The sequence below is a fragment of the Haliotis rufescens genome, unplaced genomic scaffold, assembly GCF_023055435.1.
Source record: "Haliotis rufescens isolate VD_foot unplaced genomic scaffold, xgHalRufe1.0.p SCAF_6, whole genome shotgun sequence".
NCBI lineage: Eukaryota > Metazoa > Mollusca > Gastropoda > Lepetellida > Haliotidae > Haliotis > Haliotis rufescens.
In genome coordinates, this window is record NW_025964334.1 from 20,889,088 (window position 1) to 20,916,092 (window position 27,005).

Consider the following 27,005-nt stretch of genomic DNA (forward strand, 5'->3'; position numbering starts at 1 on the left):
TTAGATACGATGTCTCGGTTTCACACAAGAGACTTATTTCACAATCTGGACCGTGAATAAGGACAGCACACAAAGGGACATTGCCCCTCTTCAACCCGGACGGAACTGTTTCAGTTGCAGACTCGGGTAGTCAGACTTGCTGACTCGGTTGATGCACGTCATCGTATCCCAATTGCGTGGATCGATGCTCATGATGTCATATGAAGTGGACACAAATGTCACAGGGTAAGTTTGGTGCAAGATTTCTGTCCAATCCATCATGTCCAGTGGTCAGGACCTCACTTATTTACTAACACTTTCGCTGGAGACAAATGGCAAAAGGACATTTTCATGATTTAATCAACTTTTCACATGACATTCTTTTTTTAACAGAATGGTTGCAGTATCCCATGCTTGTCATTCACCGAGATGGGAATCATGTGGTCACTGATCCGTGAAGATCCGGGATAGAACAGATGTTCAAAAACTCATGCTTACCATAAAAGTCGACTATGCTTGTCGTAAGAAGCGACTAACGGGATCGGGTGGTCAGCCTCGCTGACTTGGTTGATGCATGTTATCGTATCCCAACTGCGTAGATCGATGCTGATTATGTCAATCACTGGATTGTCTGGTCCAGACTCGATTATTTACAGACCGCCGTCATATAGCCGGAATATTGCTGAGTGCGGCGTTAAACAACAAACAAACAGTTGCAGACGTTCGGACAAATATCCTGATTAGGAATCGTATGAGTGGAGAATTGTCCGAGATATCCGGATGTTCGTGGATTTCACTCTATGATATGAAGATACAGATATTGTCCACTGGTCGAGTGAGTGAATGTTCTTTAATGCCCAAATCAGAAATATTACAGCTATATCGCGGCAGAATGTGACAGACACACCAGTGGTTGATATAATGAACGATCATGAGCACGATGACAAATATTCAGGGATGTTGATTGTAACCAATCAAGCCAAATTTAGCCGGCTCTTTTGACAAAAATAGTGTTATGCAGACAATGGCTATATGCCATTTTTGATGGTTTTTCTTACTTATAAGCCAAGGTGGTCATATAAAGTGAACAAAGTTCTGCTTTATTAGCTGTAACATAACCAAAGCTTCGTGGAAATCTTCTTTTTTTCAAAATGCATGTTGGTTATAAGTTACTTGTTCTATTTTCTTTAAACAGTTCTTGCAATAAAAACTATTTTAAATGAAAACAAAAATACCAACAAATGCGGTGTTGTTCTGAGTATATCTTGTATACATGTGTTCTTATACTTTAAGAATATATTCTTATAAATGTCAACGGACATTTTGCTTTCGGAAACCTATCTATAGGTAGTTCGCTGGTCACGCCGAAGGCCCGGGTTCGATTTCCAATAAGTACATATGTGAAGCCCATTTCCAGTGTCCCCTGCCGTAAAATTACATGAATATTGCCGAAACCGCTTAAATACTCCCTCACTCTCCTTCTCACTCATTTTATAGACCTTATCAATTATGCATATTCCTTTTGCTATCAAAATAGAAATTGACCTTTTATGCAAATTTAATATGAGGTGTTATTATAAGTTGATATACGCACGTTCCATTTAATATATGAAGCTTGGCAGTTGGAACATTCCAGTGTTTTTGATTATCGATGATTTTTAGAAGAGTATTTGGCAGTTACTTCTTTGAAGTAAAATAGGATAAGATAAGGTAACACTTTAACATCCTTTTCGTACAATAATTCGAGACCGCATTTTGGCCAACCTTTTCTAACGAAATAATTATTGAAAGATGCAAATATGTGTCAAAGTCACTGTATATAGTAAGTCGACTCTGTTGGTATTCGAACACATAAGAACAAAAGGCGTTGGTAAGGGGGGCCCCGCAAAAGGAGCCAGGAACCAGCTTTAAAGCGTTGGTTGCAATCTTTTAGACTGGGCTCCTGTTTACATAAAGGCTAAATGCGCTAAGCTTGCGTCGCGTACCAACAGTGGAACCAGTTAAAGATAGAGAGTGTAGTGATAAGTACTGCCGAAGTGTTATGTGAATGACAATTTTGTTATTAAATGTTGTTTTTTTAATCCAATATTATTTGCATTATATTTATTGCAGTGTTTCGATGAAAATATTTTAGTACGCAACTTGGCTTTAAACATAGCTTCTCTTAAAATTAATAACTTCCGGTTAAAGATACACGTCGATTGACGTGCAATGTTTTCAATGGTTAACGATCCAAAGACTGGCTGATGTAGCTGTTTGGGTCGATATTCAGAAATGGAGAATGCATTGTGTGCATGAGTTCAATTTATGTCCAATTAGAAGCTGATTTAACAAAACTTACGTATTCGTACCGTAGTTAGTGTACACCAACTGACCAAGCATTCGATAGCACAGCATCTTGTCAGTGGAATTTTAAAGTGATGAATAATTTACGGGCCTAAGTGGTTTCAGCTGTATATTTCCAGATGCGACTGGTTTGTTTCTATTTGCCATTCTCTTGTCGTTCATACCCGTGAAACAATTTGAGTGATAATGAGGCGTCTTAATGTTGCAAGTAAGAACAAGGCACTGAAAGTTGTGAAAGAACTTGATGCCTTTCCCAAAGTTCCAGAAAGTTACAAAGAAACAACAGCTACTGGCGGAGGATGTAAGTTTGACATTGATATTGTTCAGTTATTTTCTTCCAACCCTGTTTAACCTAAAAGTTATAGACACTAAAGGAGTGCATTTGTACATGATCTATTGACCTACATAAAGATATAGAAAGGCTAGATCTTAGCTAGGTTTTTTGAGAATAATGGGCGATTATTAGGTGGACTACGTTTATCATGCTAATTTATTCACACTTTACTGGTCACACAGGTAATGAAAATGTAATTGGAATTTAGCTTTTTTTAAAGGTTTGTGCTACTACTTTAAATATGAACTGTGCACAACAGCTGCTCAACATACTCAAAAGTCTGGTGCCCATTTCTAGCCAAGGTCTACATATGGTTTAGACATTGTTACTAATGTTGGGTGAAACCAATAATCTTCTCTGTGTATTTTGAATAATCATTAACCATTGAATTCATTTACAGTGCGTTTGAAAATGTTTAATAACTGGAATCAGTATCAGTTGATAGTTATTACTGCGAACTAGCATGGGAAGATCGAAGGGATGATTTATGACAGTTTGGTATTGAGCAACATGCCCTAAATGTCTTTTCCACCAGTTTTACAACAGCCCTATGTTTATAATCCATTTTGTTTTCTTCCTTTCAGTATCTATTATAACTTTCATCATCATAGCAATTCTAGTGATCTCTGAAATCAAGTATTACACAGACACAGAGCTGAAGTTTGATTATGAAGTGGACACAAATGTCACAGGGTAAGTTTGGTGCAAGTTTGTCCAGTGGTCAGGACCTCACTTATTTACTAACACTTTCGCTGGAGACAAATAGCAAAAGGACATTTTCATGATTTTATCAACTTTTCACATGACATTCTTTGACAGAATGGTTGCAGTATCCCATGTTTGTCATTCACTAAGATGGGATAGAACAGGTGTTCAACAACTCATGCTTGCCATAAAAGACGACTATGCTTGTCGTTAGAGGCAACTAAACGTGATCGAGTGGTCAGGCTTGCTGACTTGGTTGATGTATGTCATCAATTCCCAACTGCGTGGATCAATGCTGATGATGTCAATCACTGGATTGTCTGGTCCAGACTTGATTATTTACAGATGGCTGTCAAATAGCTGGAATACTGCTGAGCGTAGCAACAGCAACAACAAACAAACAAACAAACAAACAAATCATGTGGTCACTGAATACACAACATGCACTAGTAAGAACAACTACCAAGAAAGACTCAATATAGCCTGGTCCAGGTAATGTGTCTAACATGCTGCATGCATTTAGCTTTGCTACTTCTTGGGACGTTATGACAGACCAGTGAAGATCCGGCATAGAATAGGTCTTCAGCAACCCAAGCTTGCCTTAAAAGGCGACTATGCTTGTCATAGGAGGCGACTAACGGGAACTGGTGGTCTGGCTGCATGTCATCGTATCCAAGTAGCGCAAATCGATGCTCATGATGTTATTCACTGGATTGTCTGGCCCAGCCTTGATTATTTACAGACCACCATCTGTTTTTGTTTTTAAGTTTAAATCCGTTTAGGTTTTTGGCTGTTTTGGAGTTTGTGGTCCTTTGATATGTAGCCTTTAATGTCTAAGCTGTTAAAAATTGAGTGTTGTGGTCATTTATTATGTTGATAAACAGTTTTTTATTTTTCAGAAAAATCAAGATCAATGTTGACTTGACAGTGGCCATGAAATGCAGCAGTGAGTAATCTTGTTTTGGACTCAGTATGTTCAGTATAGGTATTTGGTTGGACGAAGGAACTGCTTGCCCTAGTTGTCAGCCATTTCACATGGATTCCATTTTTAATTGGTGTCTGCTGGAAGTACTTGTCTTTGTTTTCTCTTTTTGAGAGGAGGAAACCCATATCCTAAACTCATAACATAAACCCAAGCATTTTGATGGGTGGTGAAGAGTTGCATCTCCTAAGCGTGCCAGGATCAACTGATACTGGGCTTCAGTCCTATGTTTCATTCTGATTATGATGCTAGATAGGTCAGCCTCCGCTCCTGGGTTTCACTAAAGTAGTAAACGTCTACAACCTGTGCCACTTTGGACAACACTAGACTGACACGTTGTGATGTCATTGAACTTGCTAAGTACTTGTGAAAGTCGCGCCAAACCCATGTCACTTGCATATAAGTCTAACATATGAACTAGTCAGAAATATGTGAAATGAATTTATTTAGATTTGCACAAGTCTACAATGAAATGATTATTAGTTTAAAGTATAATTTCTAGATTATATAAATAGTAGAACAATTGGTCCCTATGAAAGACTGGCGTTCTTACTGTCACTTATCTACACTTGCTGATTATGAGAATACAGTTACTTTACATCCATGGACTTATCTTTCAGTACAGACTTTGAGCAAGGCTAGGATTTATGCAACATGTGAAATACATCTCAATGTCCTTTACAAACTGTAAAGTCAATAGAAAGCTTCACCCGAGAAGTGGGGGGCACGGGTGGCCCAGTCGTCTAAGGCGCTGTGATTTGCCGTGCAGAGTTGCGTCCCTTGGGCACACCAGAAACCTATGATTGTGGGTTCAAATCCCGGTTCGCCCCGATTATGTTTCTAGGTTTGTCAGCACCATACCCGTGCTCGTGGGTTTCACCAAGGTGGTAAACGTCTGAGACCTGCATCACTTCGGGCTTTCCTCCCACATTAAGCTGACACGCCGTGATATAACTGGAATACTGTTAAAAGCGACGTTAAACCCAACTCACTCACTCACTCGAGAGAATTTCTTTTGAGGTTTATTTGTACAAGTTGTAAACTGTGTAGTTTCCAGGGCAGAATGATCCCATTGTACCACACACTGGTCATGGTACACGTTTAAAAAGGTTATATGCAAACTAGCTGGTTGTATGTCCTCTACCCATTGGATTTCTATGTTGCTTATTCTATCATTGCCAACCACTGGTCAATACGTAGGCACTGACAGGCCATTAGGACAGTGGTGATGTGTCTATTATATTGGTTATGTAGTGTTTAATAACATCTTTTCACTCAGTAATGATATTCACTTTCTCAAAAGTGGTTGTCAGGGGTTAGAAGTTAACACTAGCCTGCTAGCCCGGGGCTAGTACAAATTCTTGTGAGCAATTACAAATGTTCCAATTTCTCCATACTCTTATCATTACAAGGGTATTATTTATCATCCAAAACTGGGTCCCACAGGATATATCGCTTGGATGAGATCAAGCGATATCTACACTGTAGATATCGCTGCAATGAAATTACATCACAATGCTTTGCAGACCATTGTGACGTCACTGGTTACCATGACGTCACAATCAAATGACATCACTAATGGCTCTGCTACTGAAGCTGTTAGCAGTACTTTTTACACTGAAGACACTGCTAATTACTGTCTACAAATTGAAAAAGTTGGAAGAATGATGTTGGATGATAAATAAAATCTCACCCTCGGGTCTTTTGACATCAAATATATCAACACTCGTTGATAAAAGTGGCAAAAATCCTCGGCAAGCCTCAGAATTTTACCACTTTTATCAACTCGTGGTGATATATTTGATATCAAAAGACACTCGGGTGAGATTCTCTATATCTTACCCGGAATCGTAACGCGTTTGAGTTTAGTTCTAACTATGGTTGTTCTTGTGCTGTTGGATTAGTCTTTTTGTCTTTGAGTAAAATTGCTGTTGCAATAATTTCAACATGGTTCAAAAACTGAAAATTACAATTCTGTTTTCCAGAAAGTAAACCTGAAAATACCTTATCAATTGTCACCTGTTCTGTCCTTCACCTTCAGGTATTGGTGCTGATGTCCTTGACCTTACAGGACAAGATGTCCACAGCTATGGTAGACTGAAGGAGGAGGACACCTATTTCGAGTTGACTCCAAACCAGCAGAAATACCACACATTTTTACAGGAAATTAACCGGTACCTGCAGGAGGAGTATCATGCTATACAGGACCTCATGTGGAAGTCCAAGACGCCAGCCTTCCGTGGCGGTATGCCTCCGAGGTATGGTGATTATTCAGCTCTTTTTTAGGCTTGGTTTATAGGTTATTTTCGAAACAATCTCATTATAATCAGATCTTAGTTTTCGCTACTGCTACACAAAGATCTGAGGACATCCCTTTACGGGTCACGTAAGAAGGACCTTTCGCGAATTTTGACCAACCAATGAAATGACTGACAAGAAATCGACATAATCAATCAGATGGCAGCTTTTTCGAGCCTTATGACACTAGTTTCAAACTGGCGACTACGCTTTGAAACATATTTTGACGTATTCTCGATTAAAATTTTTTAAAATGATAAGAAGAAATTCTGGATGGCCTAGATTGTATGTATATAATCATAAAACCTGTAACTGTCATTCGGAATACCACGTCTTATAAGTGGTTGCATGACACATTCCAACTGTCACTTTCATGATCTGGTAAGCGAATTTCTGATCATGCTGATTGGTCGGATGAAAGGTCAGTCTGACGTGACCCATAATGGGATGTCCTCAGATCTTTGTTTAGCGATAGCGAGAACTAAGATCTGATTTTAATGAGATTGTTTTCGAAAATCATAAGTGTGATAAGTTTGGTAGTTGAAGTAGTAATAGGTTTACAATTTTGAAGACATGTTTTTCTTTTTGCAGTCTGTTAAACAACAGCCGTTTCTGTGATCTAGTGTATAGAGCGTCTGCCTGGAGAGCAGAAGGTCGGGGGGTGTCATACTAAAAGACGTTAAAAGATGGTACTTGTTGTTACCCTGTCTGGCGCTCAGCATTAAGGTGCTAAAACAAGGACTGGTGGTCTCCAGAGTCAGTACATTGTGTCTAAGTGAGGTATTCATCGTTCATGATAGGGCTCGAAAAAATGTCTTTAACCTAACTTGTCCTGCAGAGCTAGTAGGAGTACATATTATTTTGTACTCGTCCTGCAATATTTTCCTTGCCCTTTTAAATTTTATACAGATTTATGTTCTCGGTTATTATCATCATCTGTAATTAACATTTGAGTTAAGGGTATTAACGACAGACAGTACAAAATATTTGACAGTCACTGTCACCTACATTCATCTACGCCCATTAAAAAGTCATTCAACCATTTTGTTTTTTACAGTCATGTTTTTGTCTTTTTAAAAAAAAAAAATTGGCCTGTTTGGTAAATAAAGTTATGTTTTTACTTGTCAACCACACCAATCCCAATTAAAAACAGCCATTATCCTCACAAAATCATTCACTTTCGCTTTGACATTTGAGAATCAGTAATGAGTCACTTGTAACATGCATTCTTACAAAGTGATACATGTACGTACACGGGTGTTAAAATGTACTTTTATTTATGAAATTATTTTTATTACGTCATATTTGATAATTATGAAATTCTTGGATTCTGGATTCTTAAGCCGGCCTGATGTCAGCTTTCAAAATCTATTCAGATTTATTTTTTCAACACCTTATTTCGGATTTTTGTTCAATAACATCCCACACAGGACACAAATATTCCACCTCCCTCTTGGTAGGGGGCACAGGTGGCCCAGTCATCTAAGGCGCCGCGATTTGCTGTGAAGAGTTGGGTCCCTTGGGCACGCCAGAAACCTATGATTGTGGGTTCAAATCCCGGTTTGCTCCGATTATGTTCCTAAGTCACTCTTTTTTATTTTGGCAGGGAAACAAACCCCGAACATGGTCCTGATGCCTGTAGAGTTCATGGGTCGCTGGAGGTCAACAAGGTCGCCGGCAACTTTCACATTACTGCTGGAAAGTAAGTGGGTTAATAACTTCTAATAGTTTTATATTTAGCATTGACTTGCCCGTGGAAGTTATACCATGTCAAACCGCTTCATTATTATTGAGGGCGGTCGGGTAGCCTAGTGGCTAAAGCATTCGCTCGTCACGCCGAAGACCCGGGTTCGATTCCCAACATGGGTACAATGTGTGAAGCCCATTTCTGGTGTCCCCCGCCGTGATATTGCTGGAATATTGCTTAAAGCGGCGTAAAACCAAACTCACTCACTCATTATTATTGAGAAAAATAAGTAAACTATTTTACATGATGTCATAAATTGATGATATTATGCCACTATGCCAGAAGGCTGCTTCAGTGAAGCTTCACTGTAGGGTTGAGAGTTCATACATTTTTTGTCATTTTCTCTCTTTAAAGTTCAATGAGTAATATATAGAATAACCTTCTTGAAATCGGAATTATGAATTATCCGTCGTGAACAAACAGTTCAAATAGCTGCCAATTATTACATTTCTACAATGTTGAGATTAAAAGAGAATGAAAGTATGTGGGAATGAGGATATAAGTTGTTGCAGCGGTAAATGTGGTTTTATGCCTCCCATGGTGGGTTTTATGCCACGAGCCGGAAGCAAATGGTGTTAAACCCAACGAGTGACGCATAAAACCCCATGTACCCCGAGTGATACTGCTACAACAAATTTATCTTACCAACATGTTTTATATGACATTTAAAAAATAAAAACAAATTCAAAATTGATAGAAAACAGCTGTTCGATTGAGCTGTGGTTAACTTGTGCTATGTCAAGTGACTTTAATTGACTCAGAATAATCATAAGGGTTTTTGCTTCGAAATGGGGTATAAGGGATTTATACTCCCGCGGAGAAATTTATTTCCCTCTTGTCTAAGGCCAGATACATAGTATTTGGTTTTTATCACAATCACGTGAACCAATCAGATCTCATCATTCTGTCATGGAGGTATTATAAAACATTATGTTTATATTCTCTACGATGCTAGATCTGTTCCCATGATTCCAAGAGGACACGCTCACATCGCCATAATGTTATCCGAAAGGGGTAAGATGTGTCTGTGTCTACAGTGTGTGCACCTGCGTACTGTGACACTAATGTGTGTATCGTGTACTGTGACACTTATGTGTGTATCATGTACTGTGACACTAACATGTGGCATGTGTGTGTGTCGTGTACCATGACGCTGACGCTGGGCCTGCTTGTTTTGCACCATTGTAATCTGCTTCCTTTTCGCATATTGCTCTGTCGACCTTCGTAGGAACGATCAATGACCTATTAACATGATTAAAGCAGGTGTCTAATATTTTCCAAACAATCAACAGCAACATCTCTGATAAGTATTGTTGTCTTGATGAAGTGAAGAAAATAAAATGTGAAAAAACTTCTTTTAAGTTACCATGGTGACAGTTTAATGGATTACCTCCCATCCTAAATTGAGGTACTTTTCATGACTGAAACTCCACTGGCCAGGTAATTCAGGATTATTCAGGTTTTGTCTCTCAACTGTTGAAGCTGAACATGACACAGCAACACTGACCAGAGTAAAAGACTGTCAGACGTGGACAGTAGCAAGTTCCCACGGGTGTCGACAGAGCTCTGTACTAATCACGGGGTTGACGGAGTCTCCTGATGGGGTTTACTGATTAGCGTAAAACCATCCAAAAACACATAAGGGTATAATCATAAAAGTTCAAAATAAAATGATCAATGAAATACTGCTTGGTGGAAACTATAAATATATCATGTTTATTGCTTGCTGTTAAAGTATGACAAATATAGATTCTGGGCTGTAAGTGAAAGCCTAGAGACTGGTCAACGCAACTATTTTGGTAAAAAGCAAATTCCATTAAGAAAGCACGAACGCAGAATAAAGAATAAACATTGTTCAACCATTTACTGTATTTTTCAGATTTTAAAGCCTTTTTGTCATGAAATTAAATTAAAACTGCCTTCTGGGTTTTTTCTGTTCTTTTCTTTGTTTGTTGTTTAATGCCACACTCAGCAGTATTTCAGCTATATGATTACTACTGCCTACTGAATAATGGACTTGAAACATCCTCGGGACCGGTCATTTATTATAGGGGTGGGTGGGTCAGAGGGATGACCACCCCATCAGGAGCCTCCAGAAATCATCTGCTCTTTCAGAAGCATGGTCTGATTGTGGTATAATCACAGTATGTGTGCCATTAAACTTTGTATTTAAAACCTGTTCTGATATATCACTCACTACAAGAGGCTATACTCTCTCTCCTCCTTGTTTAGAGCAGTGCAGATACGGGGAGCTAATTACCACACTCACATGGCTAATTTAGTCCTTGTGAAAGGTAGGTTAGCACGGACATATATAAGTCCATGGTTAGAGGAACACCTCCAGTCCTGCAAGATCTAACTGTCTTCCATATTTTCTATTTGGTTTCTTTCTTTCCGGGGGGTACATTCTTGGTCCTTACATTCCCTCATTGAAATACATTATTACTTCAAAATATCATTAAGATTAGTTTTGTAGGTATTTTATGTTTTTATGATGTCCATCTTCCCGAGGCAAGAGCGTTAACTGACTATAAAAATCCAGTTCCCACCCTTGCCGAACTAGGCTGGAATTCCTGGGCTCTCCTATGGACCATTCAAATTCTACCTCTCATATCACATGCATTTGCTTCAAACAAAATGGCGGCGCCCAGTCAGGACGATCTGATCAAAACTCAAGATCTATATTGTGATAAAACGGGTCTTACACCGCAAAGTGCATCAAATCACGTGAGCACCTTGATTAAAAACATAAAAAGATTTGTAAAATATCTGTTGACAACGAGTTGGCGGTACATATGCTTTGCAAATCCTACAATCGACCAAAATCTGCACGACAGTTTACAAACCGGATTTCGATTTTGTTGCGCAATTTTGATTGGACTATGCATAGACTCGTTAGTCCAGCCAAAATGTAACTCCATAATACCAGCCTAGTTCGGCAAGGGTGGAAACTGGACTTTGATAGTCAGTTAACTCGCTGCCTCGGGAAGATGTATGATGTCATGTCCAGAGGAAGTAACTCCATCCTTTTTGGTTAGGTAGCTTTGTGAATGTGTTTTTGTAGAGGACAATGCTTTTAGGCTTCCTGCTTATTTTGCTATTGTGGTGAAGGACTTTGATTGGTATTCTTGAAATTGATGTAGTTAATCACAGCCAATGGTGTAGATAAATATTTCTCTATTTACACTTTCATGTCTGTACGCTGATAGAAGAAGCACTGCAAAAGTGTAAATTAAAAAGGAATTTTACTTATACATGATATAGTATTGCTGTGATGAAAACTACTTTCTTCTGATACAAGTTATCCTTTGGCTCGACTTTGTCAGTGATGAAATTCGAATCCCAGTTCACATTGATTATGATTCTTGGTTTGTCAACACCATTCCTATGCTCATGGGTTTTACAAATGGTAAATGTGAAGACTTTCGGTCACTTCGGTCTTTCCTCCCACATTAAGCTGACACGCCTTAATATCACTGTAATCCTGTTTAAGTGGTGTTAGGCCAAACTCAATCACTACCGATATCACATTGCAATCTAGGTTACTATTTCATTTGCTAGTTTGCTAGTAAGAATTATTGATCATTATTTGTCTGTGGTTAACAGATAATCACTGTGTTGACTGTTGAGATTAATGTTTAATCAATATTCAAATATTGACAAAGTTTCTAAACATTGCAACATATTGTTACAAGTATAGGGCAAGAAATGTTTCTTTGTTTCCTTGAGGATTGCTGACTCTTGTAACATGCTTTCATTTAAAGAACACAAGTAAATATATATTGACAATATGAATTTGCTGCTACTTTCAGATTATAACTTCTCTCATCGAATTGATCACCTTTCCTTTGGGGAGCCAGTATCTGGAGTTATCTACCCTTTGGATGGGGAACTGCAATCGACAAAAGCACGTAAGTCCATCCTTATGACAATAATGTGAGAATTGTAGAAATAGTTCCAATACTTACATTGGATCAAGTCAGTTAGACATGTTAGAAGAACATGACGACATGTTGAACATTTAAGGATAACTTATTTACTGTTTGTAACAGCCATTCATTTCATTTTCAGAGGTGAGCGAGTGTATGTGCGTGTAACATCACTAGGACTTTTCATGCAATGATTCGATACACAATATGTTTTTCTGTATCGATACAAAACGATGATACACTTTCTAAAATAAAATATTTAAGACTCGTTTAATGACCTCAGCATTTTTGTCAGTCAAAAATCGCAAAATGTGTTGTAATTAGCGTTTCAAGTTCACTACTAAAAATAGCACCTACGAACATATGTCTACAGCTAGCTTTTCCTTTTAAACCTGCTCTGAAATATTTATAGTACGACGTTTCCATGTGATTTGACATCAATATGAATATCGCAATACACATGGTATCGTGACATGTATCATGATTTGTATCTTATCATGACCTTGCTGTATTGTATCATGACCTTGCTGTATCGTTTCACCCCTAATACAAAGCTGTGTGACACATTGTGTTTCAGACTTCCACACATTCCAGTACTACATACAGGTGGTTCCGACAGAAGTGAGGACGTACCTGGTCAATGAAAACACTTATCAGTTTGCGGTATCACAGAGGGTAGGTACAGTCAGTCCTGGGCAGTTACAGGCGTTATAGCATGTTTACTGTAGCACTTACAGCATTATATGGGGATTAGCACAAGTCAGGCATTATAGCATGTCTACTGTAGCACTTACGGCATTATATGGGGATTAGCACAAGTCAGGCATTATAGCATGTCTACTGTAGCACATCTGGTATTATATAGGGATTAACACAAGTCAGGCATTATAGCATGTCTACTGTAGCACTTACGGCATTATATGGGGATTAGCACAAGTCAGGCATTATAGCATGTCTACTGTAGCACATCTGGTGTTATATAGGGATTAACACAAGTCAGGCATTATAGCATGTCTACTGTAGCACATCCGGTATTATATAGGGATTAACACAAGTCAGGCATTATAGCATGTCTACTGTAGCACATCCGGTATTATATAGGGATTAACACAAGTCAGGCATTATAGCATGTCTACTGTAGCACATCCGGTATTATATAGGGATTAACACAAGTCAGGCATTATAGCATGTCTACTGTAGCACATCCGGTATTATATAGGGATTAACACAAGTCAGGCATTATAGCATGTCTACTGTAGCACATCCGGTATTATATAGGGATTAACACAAGTCAGGCATTATAGCATGTCTACTGTAGCACTTACGGCATTATATGGGGATTAGCACAAGTCAGGCATTATAGCATGTCTACTGTAGCACATCTGGTGTTATATAGGGATTAACACAAGTCAGGCATTATAGCATGTCTACTGTAGCACATCCGGTATTATATAGGGATTAACACAAGTCAGGCATTATAGCATGTCTATTGTAGCACATCCGGTATTATATAGGGATTAACACAAGTCAGGCATTATAGCATGTCTACTGTAGCACATCCGGTATTATATAGGGATTAACACAAGTCAGGCATTATAGCATGTCTACTGTAGCACATCCGGTATTATATAGGGATTAACACAAGTCAGGCATTATAGCATGTCTACTGTAGCACATCCGGTATTATATAGGGATTAACACAAGTCAGGCATTATAGCATGTCTACTGTAGCACATCCGGTATTATATAGGGATTAACACAAGTCAGGCATTATAGCATGTCTACTGTAGCACATCCGGTATTATATAGGGATTAACACAAGTCAGCATGAGATGCTATTACACCCTGGCTCTGTGTCTGCTTGTGTCTAATGTGGCTCCACACAGAAGTAAACATTTAGATTTTGAATAATACCCAATCACTCACTCATCTCAGCATCAAACAGCTATGCAACTGGGATATGATGACATGCATCAACTAGGTCAATGAGCCTGACCACCCGACCCTGTTATATCAGTGTGTGGACTTGCACCATTACTGAACCACCTGGATGTGCCACCATCCTTAACATGCGCAATACCTGCTTTTGCTGATTTGTTTAACCAAGCTTGTAGACCTTGAAAATCCAGTGTCATTTTAGTATTCTCCCTCATAAAGTTGAATAAAGATAAAACAGGTTAACCTTGTTGGTTTATCTGTATTGTTCTGAGATCATCGCTTCCCCCATGATTCTGATAGTAATATCCACTTTCCACTCTTTGAGAAATGATTTGTAAATCCGGTTATTTGTTAATCTTGATTTTTCAGTGGGAGCTGTCCTGATTAGCAGGGTTTCACTGTACTGTTCCAAACCATCTCAGTGTGCAGCAGGTGGTATGGGTGGCCCAGTCTAAAAACACTCAATTATCTGTGCAGAGTTGCTTCCCTTTGGCATGCTACAATCCAGTGTTCGAATCCCAGATTCACCCCAATTTATCATTCATTTGTCAGCACCATACCTGTGTGCATCGACAGATCCAGGGGATCCCCCCACACCCTCTTTTGAAAACCAAATGTATTATGTTGTAGGCAGTAAATTTATCTGAGAGAGCATTTTGATATTTTGGACACCTCCCTTTTGAAAATGCTGCATCTGCCCTTGCAAGTGGGTTTCACAAGGCTATCCTTCCAAATTAAGCTGACATGCCGTGGTATGTCAGAGTTACCGTCGAAAGCAGCATCAAACCTACCTGTATCACTTGACCCTCACTGTTTTTCAGAGCCGTCAAATTGATCACTCCAAAGGCAGCCATGGCGTACCAGGGATTTTTGTCAAGTATGACTTGTCATCACTGATGATCCGAGTGCGCGAGGAGCACAAGCCGTACTGGCAGTTCATGATCCGACTGTGTGGAATAATAGGAGGAGTGTTCTCCGTCTCAGGCAAGTCAGCATCTCTCTGTCATCTTCTAGCGCCATGTTCAAACCACAGGAAGCAGTACAGGGAAGCCCAGACACCCTTGATCCATGATCAAGTAACAATCACACTAATTGGCGCCACGTCTAAAAATAGATAACCCCGTAGTAGTATTCTGGAAACCATTGCTAGTAAGGAAACCCTTGTTAGTATGGAAACTCTTGTTAGCCTGGAAACCCTTGTTAGTATGGAAACCCTTGTTAGTCTGGAAACTCCTGTTAGTATGGAAACTCTTGTTAGTATGGAAACCATTATTAGTATGGAAACCATTATTAGTCTGGAAACCCTTGTTAATCTGGAAACCCTTGTTAATCTGGAAACCCTTGTTAGTATGGAAACCCTTGTTAGTATGGAAACTCTTGTTAGCCTGGAAACCCTTATTAGTGTGGAAACCCTTGTTAGTCTGGAAACCCTTGTTAATCTGGAAACCCTTGTTAGTATGGAAACTCTTGTTAGCCTGGAAACCCTTATTAGTCTGGAAAGCCTTGTTAATCTGGAAACCCTTGTTAGTATGGAAACCCTTGTTAGTATGGAAACTCTTGTTAGCCTGGAAACCCTTATTAGTGTGGAAACCCTTGTTAGTCTGGAAACCCTTGTTAGTATGGAAACCCTTGTTAGTCTGGAAAGCCTTGTTAATCTGGAAAGCCTTGTTAGTATGGAAACCCTTGTTAGTATGGAAACCCTTGTTAATCTGGAAACCCTTGTTAGTATGGAAACCCTTGTTAATCTGGAACCCCTCGTTAGTCTGGAAACCCTTGTTAGCCTGGAAACCCTGGTTAATCTGGAAACTCTTGTTAGTCTGGAAACCCTTGTTAGCCTGGAATTTTTTGTTAGCCTGGAAACCCTTGCCAGAAACCCTTGTTTTGAAACCCAAGCTCCTGTATGTGTACTGCTAGGAAGATCTTTATCTGTACAAGGGGACATTGTCATGTGCCTGCTTACTGACTTCATGGGATAGGTACAATCTGAATAACTAGAGTACATGACCAATTGTAAAATTGTTAAAAGCTGTTAAACAAAAAGTAACTTAATATAGGGTGTTTGCAATTCTTAGAAGGAAGTCATGAATTTAAATCCTTATTTTTGCAGGAATGATGCATGGTCTCTCTGGCTTTCTGGTGGACCTATTCTGCTGTAGATTCAAGATGGGCAAATATAAACCGAAATCCTTCGAGGAAGCAAGTCAAAGTGCCACGCCCCCGTCTCCATCCCTATCCAACCCTCCACAAGATGATCCTGCTGGGGTGTCACTGCTTGCTCAGCCTCAATAGCACATTTTATTCATTTTATATCCAATTTACTGTTATATTTTTTAAAATCTACTGTAGTTGTTGAATGTTGGATGACAATAAATGTGGTAATTTTAAATTTTGGAGTTTTGGTTTTTCCTGCTGTATTCTCATGGGTTGGAAAGTCTCCAGCACATGTTGCTTGAAGGACAGCAATAATGCGAAAAGTGGCATTTAACCCTACTCACTCACTCATTCTATACAAAAAACGCCTCTGTGGGATAGTGGATAAAGCTATAATAGATAAGTCGGTGGTGGTTCGATCCCCAGGCCGCATCACCTCAAAACATGTCAAAACATGGTACCTGTTGTTGCCCTGCCTGGTGCTTGGCATCAACAAAGACTGGCATCATACCGTATTCGACGTAATAAGAACCCAGGGCGCTCTCAAAATTAGAACTAGGGGGCTCTTATTAGAATATTATTTTGGTGAAAAAAACAGAGTCGAAAGATAAATTTCATGGTTTATGCTGTCAGCTTGAAATGTTTATGTACGACAGATATATTTTTCCAGAATTTAATTGCCCATAATAAAGGGTGCACATAACACATGAGTGCGTATTATACACTAAAAAATATGTCTTGTGTACATTGATCAATCGGAAGGGGTGCTAATTGGGTTTGTTCACTAGCCAATATATCAGCAAATGTCACCATGGGCGCTTATTAGAGCAGGGCGCTTATTACGTCGAATACGGTATTATTTGACGAAATGTGGTATCCATGTGAAACTGCTGTATAGTATCTCAGAGAGCTGGCACTATATCACCAGCACAAGTCTGGAATAGTATAAACAGCCACACAAACATGTACATGCAAGACAAGCTTGACATAATGTTGAACACAATGTTAAACCCCATTTCACCTCGCCTCGCCTCGCTCCGGCAGACAAAGAGATGGGGATTGTGTGGTCACATTATCTGACATGGCTGATCGTGTGCCATCTAGCCCAAAGACATGGAAAGATGCTCATGCTATCAACCACTGTTTTGCCTTGCCCAGACTCGGTTATCTATTGCAGCCATGATAAAGATGAAATAGGTCAGGATGGTGTAAATCATGAAATTTTTCATATGAGTAGGATTCAAAATGGTGGTTTCATTTAAGGACAAATATGCAAATATAAAAGGTCTGGTAGGTACTACTTTCAGTGTTTACAAACATTGCATCGCCCTTGACTATCACGGATCGAGTAAGAATTAATAATTGGGGATCTGGACAAATTATAGCGATAATTATTATCATTTTAAAAATAATAGCTTAAGATTCTGAAAATCGAGTGAAACATGGATGTAGCTGAGGCTACTGGAGACATAGATGGCGAAACATTTTAGTAAGGACACCAGCAGGATCGGTTCCGTATTTGTGTAGACTGCTGCGGCTTGGGGTCTTTTCCCCACCAAGGCTCGCCAAATACAATCCTTACTCCTGAAACAGGATATTGATCATCACAAAATACATGCGCTTGATGACCTCTATTTGCTCATCACTAAAATTCCACCAAAAGCAAAGTCATTGCTGAGCATTTTTGAATATCGGCTGGTATTGTGCACAACCACCAGTAGCTTAAGTGATGACGTAAATACTGCCGGGTATCGTGCAGGAAGCTGAGGCACTGTAAGTCCCCATGATCCCCAGTGAGATCCCCTAGCTTAGGTTGCTGGTAGCTCATAGCCCGTGTTTGAAACAGTTGTAAATGATAATGTTAGGATAAAATATGTTTGACAAATTTGTTTTTTAAATTTAACTTTGTATTCATGACTCAACTGTATGTATATATAACTTGTTCTCATCACTTGATGGCTGAAATAATGCTAATGCAACGTTAAATTTTAACTCTCTAACTCACTCACCCTTGCCCAAATTGGGTCATGAAATTATGTAGTGTGAGTAGCCCAGCATCAAATGAGATAGCAGACGGAGATTGAATAGGTTCCAAGTGTTGTGACACGAGTTGGCGCAATCCTTTCAACATAAGTCAGCAGTGTGATGCATCCACCATGACTGTTGTTCTGGACATTTTCGTAAGACTATTTTACAAGATTACCAAGACTAAAAACACCACAACACAGGGTTTGAGACTGTCACAACAGCTTGATCAACTTACGTAAAATGACCACAATTGACTCAGAACTTGGTGACGAGCCCTGTCTAAATCTAGCACTCAATTGCACTTTATTGTAAGCTCAAATTGATATTTACGACCAACCAAACACTTCGTAAAACAAAACATAATAGGGTGTGTCCTTTATGCTTGACAACTATAATCTACCCATCTTAGTTACACTGTATCTTGGCTGCAGCTCTCAGTTTAGCCGATCTTGCTCGGGGATTGTCCAAACAATCTGTGTATGTTGGCACACACACTTTTTTCGATGAAGGCAGCCATCGTTTTTTCAAAAGGTCCACAACATCCTTTCTTTCATGCAGGACTGAGGGGTTTCTAAGGTGATCCCGATAATTCATGTTGAGTGGCAGGTCCATGTCGATGCCATGGAAATGCCGCTTGACGATCCTATCCTCAAGTGAATGAAATGACAGAGCAACACACACTCCTCCTGGTTTGAGGAATCTGTGGGCAAGTTCCAGGCCGTTATTCAACTCGTTCAGTTCATCGTTGACAAATATACGCAGAGCTTGAAATGTTTTTGTTGCGACGTGAGAATGTCTCATCATCTTATCTCGTCTGAGATCACTGGAGAGAAAGGAAAATATTTCAGAGTGAATATTCGGAATATTGGAGTGAGTTGTGTTTAACACCGCTGTGAACATTTCCTGTTATATCATGGCGTGTCAGCTTAATGTGGGAAGAAAGCCAAAGTGATGTCAGTCTCAGACGTTTATCACGTTGGTGAAACCCACGAGCACGGGTATGGTGCTGACAAACCTGAATCGGGGTGAACCATGATTCTAACCCACAATCATAGGTTTCTGGTGTGCCCAAGGGACGGAACTCTGCACAGCAAATTGTGGCACCAAAGACGACTGGCCCACCTATGCCCCCAGGAATATTGGACAAATTTACTTTGCCTGCCCCTATCTTTACGTACCATTGCAATTATTCATCAATTATTTATGTTGTGATGTATATGAGTTGGATCAAAGGAGGTTGCATCTTTATGTTGGATAGGAAGGTTAAGAACGGGGACTTGCAAAATACATGCTGGATAAAACTAAAACTATATAATTTGATAATGAACAAAATATGTTTTCTAAACTTAACCTACTGTTGGTCATAGTGCTTCCAACCTTTCAAGGTCAAAGGATGGGGAAACCAGGATTTGGGTCAAGGGCAGGGCAGGGCAGGGCAGGGCAGGGCAGGGCAGGGCAGGGCAGGGCAGGGCAGGGCAGGGCAGGGCAGGGCAGGGCAGGGCAGGGCAGGGCAGGGCGAGTGTGTGTTTGTGGTCTGACGCTGCACTCAGCCATATTCCAGCTATATGACCAGACAATCCAATATTGTGAAAACAATCCATGCCGTACAAAGACCCGCAATCAACCAAGTCACTGAGCCTGACCACCTGATCCATTTGGTAGCCTCGTACGACCAGAATAGGTTGTTGATGGGGGACCTACTCTGACCCGGAATGTCCACGGATGGGCTATGGTTGGGTGCGGGGTGGGGACCCCTGGCGTAGAGTTCATATCACATCACAGAAAACATATTACTTGTCTGAATATCCCAGGATTAAACCCTTATTTGTAAGAAGTATAGTGACCTGCTATATGACCTTGAGGAACGTCTTACCCTTGGAACACGCTGGCTACTATGTCTGCTAGCTGTCGTGTGCGTGTGATGTTCCCGAAGGCGTAGCGTGTGTCAACGATGGCACTGGCAATCTTGCGGGCAAGTTTCTCCTCTCCATACTTCTTGATGATCACATACAGGTCCTGCTCATCAATGTGGTTGACAACATCGGCTGCTGTCGGCTGATCCTGGATCCTAGCAAACAAACAGTGATGACCAAGAAATAATATTTGTTTTCTATCTATATGATGGTAAAAAATCCAATCTGCACCAGACAATCAGTGATTGATATTGTGAGCAAACGATCCATGCCGTCAGGATACGCCGCGATCACCTAAGTCACCGAGTCTGACCACCTGATCCATTAAGTCGCATCTTATGACCAGCATAGGTTGCTGGGGACCAATTCTAACACAGAACCCCTATGGAGCCTCAGAAATAATAACATATGCTCCAAACGAAACATTATCATACCCAGAAATACAAGGTGATTATTATACGAGCATGTGTTATACTGATTTTACTAAACGAGTGTCAGAATGTTTATATTAATGAGGGTAATACATGAATTCTTACACAAGTTTCGTAAAATCAGCACAGTGAATAATTTCTTTATTACCATTACTTCATAATCCTTTTGGGCTTCCCTTGAGAAAAATGCACTGATCACATCTTAAAGATTTGAATGACGTCAGCAATGACGTCAGGATAACAGAAACAATACACTGGTGCGCATGATTTTAGGGACTCGGTTATTTCTAACCAAATGGGTAATAACATCTCATATTTCCCCATTTGTAACATATACATTGCAAACATGTGAAAGAGCTGATCTGACAAATATGATGTTGCCATGCATCATTCTCTCTTCCTATACATTTGTGTGAAAAAGATTTTTTTTTAAATCCATAAAAAAAGGTGTCTGAACCAAAACTTTAAAAGTCAATAAACCTGTGAAACAACATCACAAACTAGCTATAAAAAAGATATTTTGAGTACTGAGTATTTGATTAATCACGATGATTAAGAAGGTCTGGGAATCCAGACTACAAATTTTCATTTAATGCCCATACTGTCACCTGTCTCCATCCATCCTCATGTCCAAGGGTCCATCTTGACTGAGAGAGAAGCCCCGGCCAGCCTGGTCAAACTGCATGGACGACGCCCCCACATCAAACAGGAAGCTGTCCACAGACGCACCTTCCACACCATGCTGTCTTAGCAGCTGAGGCACGTCAGAGAAGCGACCAAGTAATGGAGTTATCTGCCCTTCCCTGTTTGACAGGGTCGATACTTGAATTATGGTTATCATTGAGTGAGTGAGTTGGGTTTTATGCTGCTTTAAGCAATATTCCATCAATATCCCATAAGGGTGAAAAGTGTACCAGTGCATCATGACTTATCATGTGATGATACAATACAGGATACATTTCCTTCTGTATCGATACAAGACTACACAATTGCTAAAATAAATTACTTACTACTCGTTTAATGACCTCAGCGTTTTTGTCAGTCAAATATCACAAAATATGTTGTAATTAGCATTTGATGTTCACTGCTTAAAATAGCCACTTTGCATATGTGTCTACAGCTAGCTTTTCCTTTGCTCTGAACCTGCTCTGTAATACTTATTGTAAGACGTTTCAATGCGATTTGACATAAATATGCGTATCACAATACATGGCAATATATGGCATCGTTACCTATGTACCATGATACTTATCATATCATGACCTTGCTGTATCATTTCAGCCCTAATATCACGACGGGGACACAAGAAATGGGCTTAAAACATAGTACCCTTGTGGGGAATCGACCCTTGGTCTTCAGCGTGATGAGCAAATGCTTTTACCACTAGGCTACCCCACCAACCTGGTACTCATCAAGAGATTATGAGGCAGCCACTTGGCAACCTCATGATAAACCATTTGTGTCAAACATCGGATTTAATGCCACAGGACTGACTAGTGTTGTCATTTGTAAGATATTACAGTTGGCATCTGTACTCTCTCTTTTTTGTTATCTTAATAGATACCTTATTCGACGTAATAAGCGCCCCGCTCTAATAAGTGCCAACGGCGACATTTGCTAAGCTATTGGCTAGTGGACAATCCCAATTAGCACCCCTTCCGATTGATCAATGTACACAAGACGTATTTATTTGCGTATAATCACACTCGTGTGTTATATGCACCCTTAATTATGGGCATTTAATTCTGGAAAAATATATCTGTCGTACATTAACTTTTCAGGCTGTCAGCATAAACCACAAATTCCTTCAACTCTGTTTTTTTCACCAAAATAACATTCTAATAAGAGCCCCCTATTTCTAATTTTGAGAGCCCCTGGGCGCTTATTACGTTGAACACGGTAATTAATGTGGTGTGACCTCAACATACTTGCATTCCTGTGATAGTTGGGTTGCCATTTCAAACGCCACTGGATCCCTGTCCAAGGCAAACACTCTGGCATTTTGTGCTCTTGAGATTATCTCCCTTGTATGACCTCCACCTCCAAAGGTCATGTCCACGATAACCTGAATGAAAAAGGTTCATATATTTCCCTAACGCCTGACTAATTTATCTATTTGTTTCACATATGTTCTGGCAAGAGGCAAAATATAAAACATAGTTGTCAGAGTTGGGTTATAACATAATTGAAATAGATAAACATAACAGAAATATTATAAACAAGCATCTTTTTGAACTGGTTACTTTAATAGTTTTGAATATACTGTTTTAGGTAGGCTTGTTCATAAAGTGAGTGAGTTGGGTTTAACACCGTTTTGAACGGCATTCCAGTTATATCACAGCATGTCAGCTTAATGTGGGAGGAAAACCTGAAGTGACGCAGGTCTCAGACATTTACCACTTTGGTGAAACCCACGAGCACGGGTATGGTGCTGACAAACCTAGAAACATATCTGGGGCGAACCAGGATTAGAACTTTATGATCATGGGTTCTGACATGCCCAGGGGACGCAACTCTGGACAGCAAATTGCAGCGCCTGAGATGACTGTGCCACCCGTGCCCTTCATGAAGTAAATACATAACTTTTTCTGGCCTAACAACAAAACACAATCCACACTTGATGTCATGTGCTGATTACCCACATGAATACCCAAGGTAGCAACACATGCTTGTCGTAAGAGGCAATTAACAGGATCAGGTGGTCAGGCTCGCTGACTTGGTTGATGCATGTCATCATATCCCAATTGTGCAGATCAATGCTCATGATATCAATCACTGGATTGCCTGGTTCAGACTCGATTATTTACAGACCGCCGTCATATAGCTGGAATAGTGCTGAGTTGGGCGTTAAACAACAAACAAACATGTTGAGTAAATGATGGGTGTGCACAGTTATGTCCCTTAGTGTGGAAGAAACCGATGATCATGGGTTAAAAACACACCATTCACCCTGTCTATGTCTCTTTGTCATCACTGATTTTAACAGTTTTTCAGTGATATGTCAGATGACAAACCTAGAAACATAATCAGGGGGGATCTGGGATTCAAACCCACCATCACAGGATCCTGGCATGCCCAAGGGAAATAAAAATGAAAGACAAATGAGAATACGCTTAAAAATCTGAATATCTTGCGTTATAGACTTCTGTGAAAGTGGGTTTTTTTTGCATAACACAGCAATATGGTGCCACACAAATTAGTGATTGATATTACGAGCAACGTCCTATGCTGTTGGAATAAATGACACGCCATGTACAAGTCACAGAGCCTGACCACATGATCATTTAGGCGTACAACATGCAAAGTTTCATGGGCCTTATTCTAACCCATAATCCCCCCTGGATGTTTATTTGTTTCTTTGTTCTTAAATGCAATCTGTGTCGTGGTTTGTTTGTTGTTGTTTAACGCCGCACTCAGCAATATTCCAGCTATATGACGGCGGTCTGTAAATAATCAAATCTTAGCCAGACAATCCAGTGATTGACATCATGAGCATTGATCTACGCAATAGGAATACAATGAGACGCATAAACCAAGTCAGTGAGCCTGACCTCCCGATTTCATAAGTTGCTTCTTAGGACAAGCATATTCGCCTTAAGGCAAGAATGGGTTGCTAAAGAGCTATTCTAACCTGGATCTTCATAGGTCGAATCCCCACAGGAAGACGACAGTGACATCCTATAGAACAATAAATAGATGCAAACCTGTCCATCAGTAGGTTTGAGTACATCCATCACTTCCTTTAACATCACTGGGATGTGGGGCACTCTCCTGTGACGGTCCTCATTCAGTTTCTGACCTAGTTGTCTCCCCTGTTGATCCAGTTGCCTCCCTTCAGTATCCGCTGCATTGTGGGAAGCTCTCACTGGTTGACACTTACTGCTGTATACCTGCTGTAGAAGTCTCAGCTGACAGAAGGACAGCTTGTGTCTGCTGAGCTGTTTCACCTGGCTCATTGGCTCAGTCTGAAACAGAATATGGCAAGATGTTTGTTTGTTTGTTTGTTTGTTTGTTTGTTTGTTTGTTTGTTTCTTTGTTTCTTTCTTTCTTTCTTTCTTTGTGGTTTAATTCAATATTCCAGCTTCATGACAACGGTTGGTAAATTATCAAGTCTGGACAAGACAATCCAGTGATTGATATCATGAGCATCGATCCTTGCAATTGGGATACGCTGACATGCATCAACCAAGTCAGCAAGCCTGACCACCTGATCCCGTTAGTCTCCTCTCATGACAAGCATAGTCGCCTTTTACAGCAAGCCATGCTTGTCGTAAGAGGCGACTAACGGCAGGATGAGGATCAACCAATCAGCTCAGGCATTGCACTTTTCTTTCTAATAATGTAGCCCTTCAGGAATTGATTTTCTTTCTTCACACACTTATAAAAGTTTAGGCAAGAACTCTAAGTTGGGGAGGTCAGATAGCCTTGTGGTTAAAGAGTTCACTCGTCACGCCAAAGACCCGGGTTCGATTACCAACATGGGTACAATGTGTGAGGCCAATTTCTGGTGTCCCCCACCATGATATTACTGGAATATTTCTAAAACCAGCGTAAAACCATACTCACTCAGTAGCTTAGTGTTACAGACCCATTTACTACAGTATGGTGAGAAAATCCCCCACTCTTGGTTAGTTTTGTTTTGTTTTTTTTTGTGGGGGGGGGGGGGGGGGAAATCCCCTTTTCGATCTTTGGGTAGAGGTTCTTTGGATTCATGTCATCATATCTCAATTGCATAGATCTATGCTCATGATGATATTCACTGGATTGTCTGGTGGAGACTCAATTATTTACAGACCGAGGACATATAGGTGGACTATAGCTGAGTGCTGCATTAAACAACAAATAAATACAATATAGGCATTTGGGGAATAGGGGTATGAAGCACAGCAATTATTTTAACAAAGAATGTGAAATAAAGTCATTTTAAGTCACATTTGATAATGCAGGTCAGTGATTAATCGAGAAATACAGTATTACCCTAACTACATAAATATTATGTTAAATTTTCACACAAAGAACAGTGTCTATATGTAACTGAAACTGACCACCAGGTATTAGCGCTACTATTCTCAGCTAGGTGTCCAGATATACAAGGATTAGCTCAGGCACTTATTTGTCTGTTGATTCAAGTCATATGATCTAACATAGTCTAGCAACAACTGACAGCCATATAATTACACCAGTTCTTCTGTCTCAATGTTGGGAAATGTATCAATCACAATGGTCTAGACTGGAAATGACACAGTACTGTGGAGTCCAACCTTTCATTATAGGAAGAAGAATGCATCATATGTATGCTCGTAAAACCATGTGTCTGGCAACAAATAGTAAACTAACCACGCCCCACTAATTTAGGACCGTTCATGTGTTATTATCAAATTCAATGAACTAATAAATTAGTTTAAATTTACTCATGGCTATATTTGTACAATCATCATCGACAATTTTTCATACACAAATTTAAATCCACACAAGTGTCGTCTAAACACGACATTACGCAACGAAGAGATGAATTAGTCGCAAGTATAACGCCTAACGAAAACTGGGGTCCTTCATCATCTAAATTATACTCAACATAGAATAATCTTATTATGCACTGAAAACCTAACTGATACGTACCTTTAGAAATTTCGATACCTGGTGTAATGCCTATGTGATGACAGTGTGAAATTGGTTGTGTCAAATAATGATTAACAATGTCAAATGCAAGAACCCACGTGTGTTTTAACGATGTAAACACGCCGCTCCGATCAGGTACAACATTCCTACCAACTTATTCTATACATTATTCTGAAAAGGCCATCTGTTGGTAAAATGGAAGTCAAATATCGGAATTTGAGTTCGAAACAGAAAATGATGTTATAAGACCCCTTGGGAGTGTGAAAGGTTGGTGGGTTTAAGTCCTTTGCGGGGGTACACCAAGATATGGCTTCACACCTTGTACCCGTCCGGGAAATCGAAACTTGGTCTTCGGCGTGACGAGTTATCGGTCAAAATAAATAATAATTACAACCACTAGGCGATAGAGCTTCATTTCCAATAGAGTCGAGTGTAATGGGAAGAAATATAGGCTACAAGAAAATAGGAAAAAAACGGAATGGGAAACAGAAAAAGGATAACACATACGTGTATTTTTATTCCTATATGATACATATCGGAAATTAGTGAACATGCTGTAGTCTAAACTATTACTGGGAAATCAGATATTTAGATGAATGTATTAA

At 39.8% G+C, this 27,005-nt stretch overlaps 2 protein-coding genes across 3 annotated transcripts; one reads left to right on the forward strand and one right to left on the reverse strand.

Moving 5' to 3' along the window:
* The first annotated feature begins 2,135 nt into the window (after positions 1 to 2,135).
* Positions 2,136 to 16,644, forward strand: LOC124151328 (endoplasmic reticulum-Golgi intermediate compartment protein 2-like). The gene is made up of 10 exons (XM_046523733.2): positions 2,136 to 2,626; positions 3,244 to 3,352; positions 4,264 to 4,310; positions 6,388 to 6,604; positions 8,251 to 8,346; positions 9,347 to 9,405; positions 12,204 to 12,302; positions 12,898 to 12,995; positions 15,080 to 15,242; positions 16,366 to 16,644. Exons 1-10 carry the CDS (start codon positions 2,512 to 2,514, stop codon positions 16,545 to 16,547), a joined length of 1,185 nt encoding a protein of 394 aa, XP_046379689.2. The 5' UTR covers positions 2,136 to 2,511; the 3' UTR covers positions 16,548 to 16,644.
* Positions 16,645 to 18,699: 2,055 nt separating this feature from the next.
* On the reverse strand, positions 18,700 to 26,533 carry LOC124151327 (probable methyltransferase-like protein 15 homolog). 2 transcript variants are annotated; one of them, XM_046523731.2, is made up of 6 exons: positions 26,401 to 26,533; positions 24,486 to 24,746; positions 22,710 to 22,846; positions 21,390 to 21,584; positions 20,311 to 20,505; positions 18,700 to 19,260 (listed from the first exon to the last, which is right to left on the reverse strand). In XM_046523731.2, the coding sequence occupies exons 2-6, from the start codon at positions 24,735 to 24,737 to the stop codon at positions 18,843 to 18,845; spliced, it is 1,197 nt and encodes a 398-aa protein (XP_046379687.2). In that variant the 5' UTR covers positions 24,738 to 24,746; positions 26,401 to 26,533; the 3' UTR covers positions 18,700 to 18,842. The 2 variants fall into 2 exon arrangements, with proteins under 2 accessions (XP_046379687.2, XP_046379688.2); XM_046523732.2 differs by lacking the exon at positions 21,390 to 21,584.
* Between the last annotated feature and the right edge of the window lie 472 nt (positions 26,534 to 27,005).